A 3,747-nucleotide genomic window follows, 5' to 3' on the forward strand; every position below is an offset into this window, starting at 1 on the left:
CATTTTTTAAGGTTTGGTTATTATTATTCAGATGGATTCAAGTGGATTATATTATACCTTTGTAATATCAACAAGAATTCTGGAAAATTATCACTTCATATTCCAAGACTTTCTGGGTCACTACAATACTGAAGGGCCTTCACAATCACTCTCCAGGATGAATGAAGATGAGGTGTTAATAAAATGATCTTCTGGCCCTTTCTTAGAAGGACATGATTTTCCAGGTGTTATTTTCAACAGCAGTAAACATTTCAAAGTGTTAATAAAAATGCAGTGATTTTAAAGGAAGAAAAATGATATTTCTGAATAGTATTCATTACTATACCACAAGAAAAAAATGAAATGAAGAAATACTTGAACACTTGAAACACTTTGAAAGTGGTCTGGTTTATTTTACCAAAAGCATAATTGTAGGTGAAAGTTCAACTGGATAGAGGACAATGAACAAAAGTGATTTGGTGCTGTTACTTAAGGAGGCAAACTAATTACCCATTAAGGCCTCCTGGATTACAGAAAAAGTACCATCTAATTATAAACACAAAGATAACATTTACTTGAAAGATGGGTAGAATTTGTGAAAATATAAAAGTACACAGAATACAATTTAAAATACACACAAATTGGGGGAAATAACATTGATCTGGAAGTGGCATGAAAAGTGGCACTTATGGAATGTCAAACATAATTATGATCTCTATATGTTGAACCCAAAACTATTGCGGAAGTTAGGATTTTCTTCTGTTTCTTTCCCAGGGCACTGGGGTGGGAGGTTGGGGATAATGGGCTTGAGGAACTTGAACTCGCTGGTCCCTGAGCCTCCCGTCAGACACACCTCGTACTGGTAGCTCTGGGACAGGGTCCCCGCGCCGCTGACGTCCACCAGGTGGCCCGGAAAGTGGCCCTCGGGCACCGCGCAGCCACCCCCCGACGCCGCCCCGCTCCTCCTGCACAGCCGCACCGCCACGAACGCCAGCGCCGAGCACAGGAAGAGCGACGACACGGACGCCAAGGCGATGACCAGGTAGACGGTGAGCGGGTCGGCCCGGGCCTCGGCCGCCGCCACGTCCGGCAGCGGCAGGTAGGGCTGCGAGAAGCCGTCCACCAGCAGCACGTGCAGCGTGACGCTGGCCGACAGCGGCGGCTCGCCATTGTCCTTGACCAGCACCAGCAGCCTGTGCTTGACCGCGTCGCGCTCGCTCAGCAGCCGGGCCGTGCGCACCTCGCCGTTGTGCGCCCACACGCCGAACAGCCCGGGCTCCGTGGCCTTGAGCAGCTGGAACGACAGCCAGGCGTTCTGGCCCGCGTCGCCGTCCACCGCCACCACCTTGGTCACCAGGTAGCCCGCCTCGGCCGCCCGCGGCACCAGCTCGGTGCAGGGCGCAGAGCCGTTCTGCAGCGGGTACAGCACGAAGGGCGCGTTGTCGTTGTCGTCCAGCACCAGCACGCGCACCAGCGCCTGGCTGCTCAGCGCGGGCGAGCCGCGGTCGGCCGCGCCCACGCGGACCTCGAAGGCCTGCAGCGCCTCGTAATCCAGGGACCTGAGCGCGAACAGCTGCCCGTTGTCCGCGTTGATGGACACCAGCGAGGCGAGCGGCAGGTGCGGGTCCCGGGGCGGCAGCAGCGAGTAGGTGACCTGGGCGTTGGCGCCCGCGTCCCTGTCGGTGGCGCTCACGGTGCCGATGTGCAGGGCGGGGCTGTTGTTCTCGCGGACGCGCAGGGTGTAGGTGGTCTGGCTGAAGGCGGGGGCGTTGTCGTTGACGTCGGAGACCGTCACGGTGATGTTGTGCTGGGTCTTCAGCCTGGGGGTCCCCAAGTCACTGACGGTGATGGTGATGTTGTACTCCGCCTGGCTCTCTCTGTCGAGGGGGCTCTCTGTTACCAGGGTGTAGAAATTCTCTACTGATGGCTTCAGGACGAAGGGGAGATCGTCCTGGATGGAGCACACCATCTTTGCATTGTTCCCTGAATCTCTGTCTCTGATCCTAAAAACAGCTACTACTGTGTCCGGTGAGTTTTCTGCAATTGGGCTAGTAAGTGATGACATGAGTAGTTCTGGTGGATTATCATTGATATCTGTTACATGGACCACCACAGTACATTTTCCAGAAAGCCCTCCACCATCTTTGGCCTGAATAGTTAATGTATAAGTTTGTATTGCCTCGTAGTTCAATTCTGCTTTAAGGTAAAGTTTGCCAGATGTTGAATTGATTCGAAACGTTTTGAGAATTCTATCAGTAGCATACGAAAACGCATAGACTATTTCTCCATTACTTCCAGTATCTAAATCTCTAGCTAATACAGCGACAACCAGGGAGCCAACAGGGCTGTTTTCAGGCACCTGCACCCTGTAATGCGACTGTACAAATTCAGGGACGTTGTCATTTACGTCCAAAACCAGTATGTGTATTAGGGTGGTCCCGGATCTGGGCGGAGAGCCGCCATCCAGGGCTGTGAGTGTTAAACGGAGTTCAGAAACCTCTTCACGATCCAGCACTCTATCCAGTACCAATTCGGGATAAACATTCCCCTCTCCACTATCATGGACATCAATATGGAAATAGATGTTGGAGCTGATGGTGTAGTTTCTCAGGTTATTGATACCAACATCTGAATCCTCTGCCCTTTCTAGAAGAAATGTTACCCCTGGAGTGGTACTTTCTAATATGTTCAAGGAAATCTCTTTGTCTAGAAATACTGGAGAATGATCATTGATGTCTCTGACCCATAGCTCAGCACGGAAAATCTGAAAAGGCTTTTCAAGTAGCAGCTGGAAAGGCAACACACACGGCTCTATGGGGCCACACAGTTTCTCTCGGTCTAATTTCTCATTTAGAAGTAAGTCACCAGTAAGCGGATTGAGGAGTAAAAATCTTATGTTCTCATCTGAAACGATTCTACATCCCCGAGCTGATACTTCCCCCGGCTCCAAACCCAGATCAATTGCTAGGTTGGCCAGAAAAGTCCCCCTCTCCATTTCCTCTGCCACAAAATACTGAAGCGGTTCTGTGCCAGCCCAAGACACTCCCAAAAACACACAAAGAAAGAACACTTGCCTTTTCTGCACTGCACGCGCCACTATGGCCTCCATTCTTTGTTTAAGCAACCTTTCAAAACCACGGTTTGCTCTGCCTCAAGCAGTTCTCAGAAATTGCAGAAACCGAATCCTTAGAAATGAGGTGTATAATAGCAATGCTTTATCCCAACTCCATCACCACCCTTTCCTTTCCTTTTCTTGTCTGTCAGCTTTCCTCTGATCAGTAGAATTTGTAACTTCCTTTGTAAGAGTATCCCCCCTCTTTTTAGCCAGCAGCGCCACCTTGCGTTTTGTAGATGTTGTTCCCGTTTTCAAGAATAGAACCAAAAGATGGCAGATTCAAGCAACTGCCAACAGAAGTGATTTTTTTTTACCCCAAAGGGTCTGTGCGGTTTTATTACATCATTTTCCTCAAATGGTCACAATAATGTTAGTAGTTTACATAGCTTTTCCCTCTGATAGTCTGAATTTGTAGAAGAATAATTTGTTGTTTTTCTTAACCTGGGAACATGAAATTAAACTCTGGCTTCCCACCAGGAGTAAAACTTCCTTAAGTTTTACTTAAGAAAATTTCCTCCAGGGGATCCCTGGGTGGCTCAGTGGTTTGGCGCCTGCCTTTGGCCCAGGGCGTGATCCTGGAGTCCCAGGATCGAGTCCTAGGATCGAGTCCCAGGATCGAGTCCCAGGATCGAGTCCTAGGATCGAGTCCTAGG

At 49.6% G+C, this 3,747-nt stretch overlaps 1 protein-coding gene across 1 annotated transcript; it reads right to left on the reverse strand.

Moving 5' to 3' along the window:
* Nucleotides 1-392: 392 nt before the first annotated feature.
* LOC129513633 (protocadherin beta-7-like) lies at nt 393-3,392 on the reverse strand. Its single transcript, XM_055331816.1, has one exon. It carries the CDS (start codon nt 3,086-3,088, stop codon nt 695-697), a length of 2,394 nt encoding a protein of 797 aa, XP_055187791.1. The 5' UTR covers nt 3,089-3,392; the 3' UTR covers nt 393-694.
* Between the last annotated feature and the right edge of the window lie 355 nt (nt 3,393-3,747).

The sequence above is a fragment of the Nyctereutes procyonoides genome, unplaced genomic scaffold (genome assembly GCF_905146905.1).
Source record: "Nyctereutes procyonoides isolate TBG_1078 unplaced genomic scaffold, NYPRO_anot_genome, whole genome shotgun sequence".
NCBI classification, from domain to species: domain Eukaryota; kingdom Metazoa; phylum Chordata; class Mammalia; order Carnivora; family Canidae; genus Nyctereutes; species Nyctereutes procyonoides.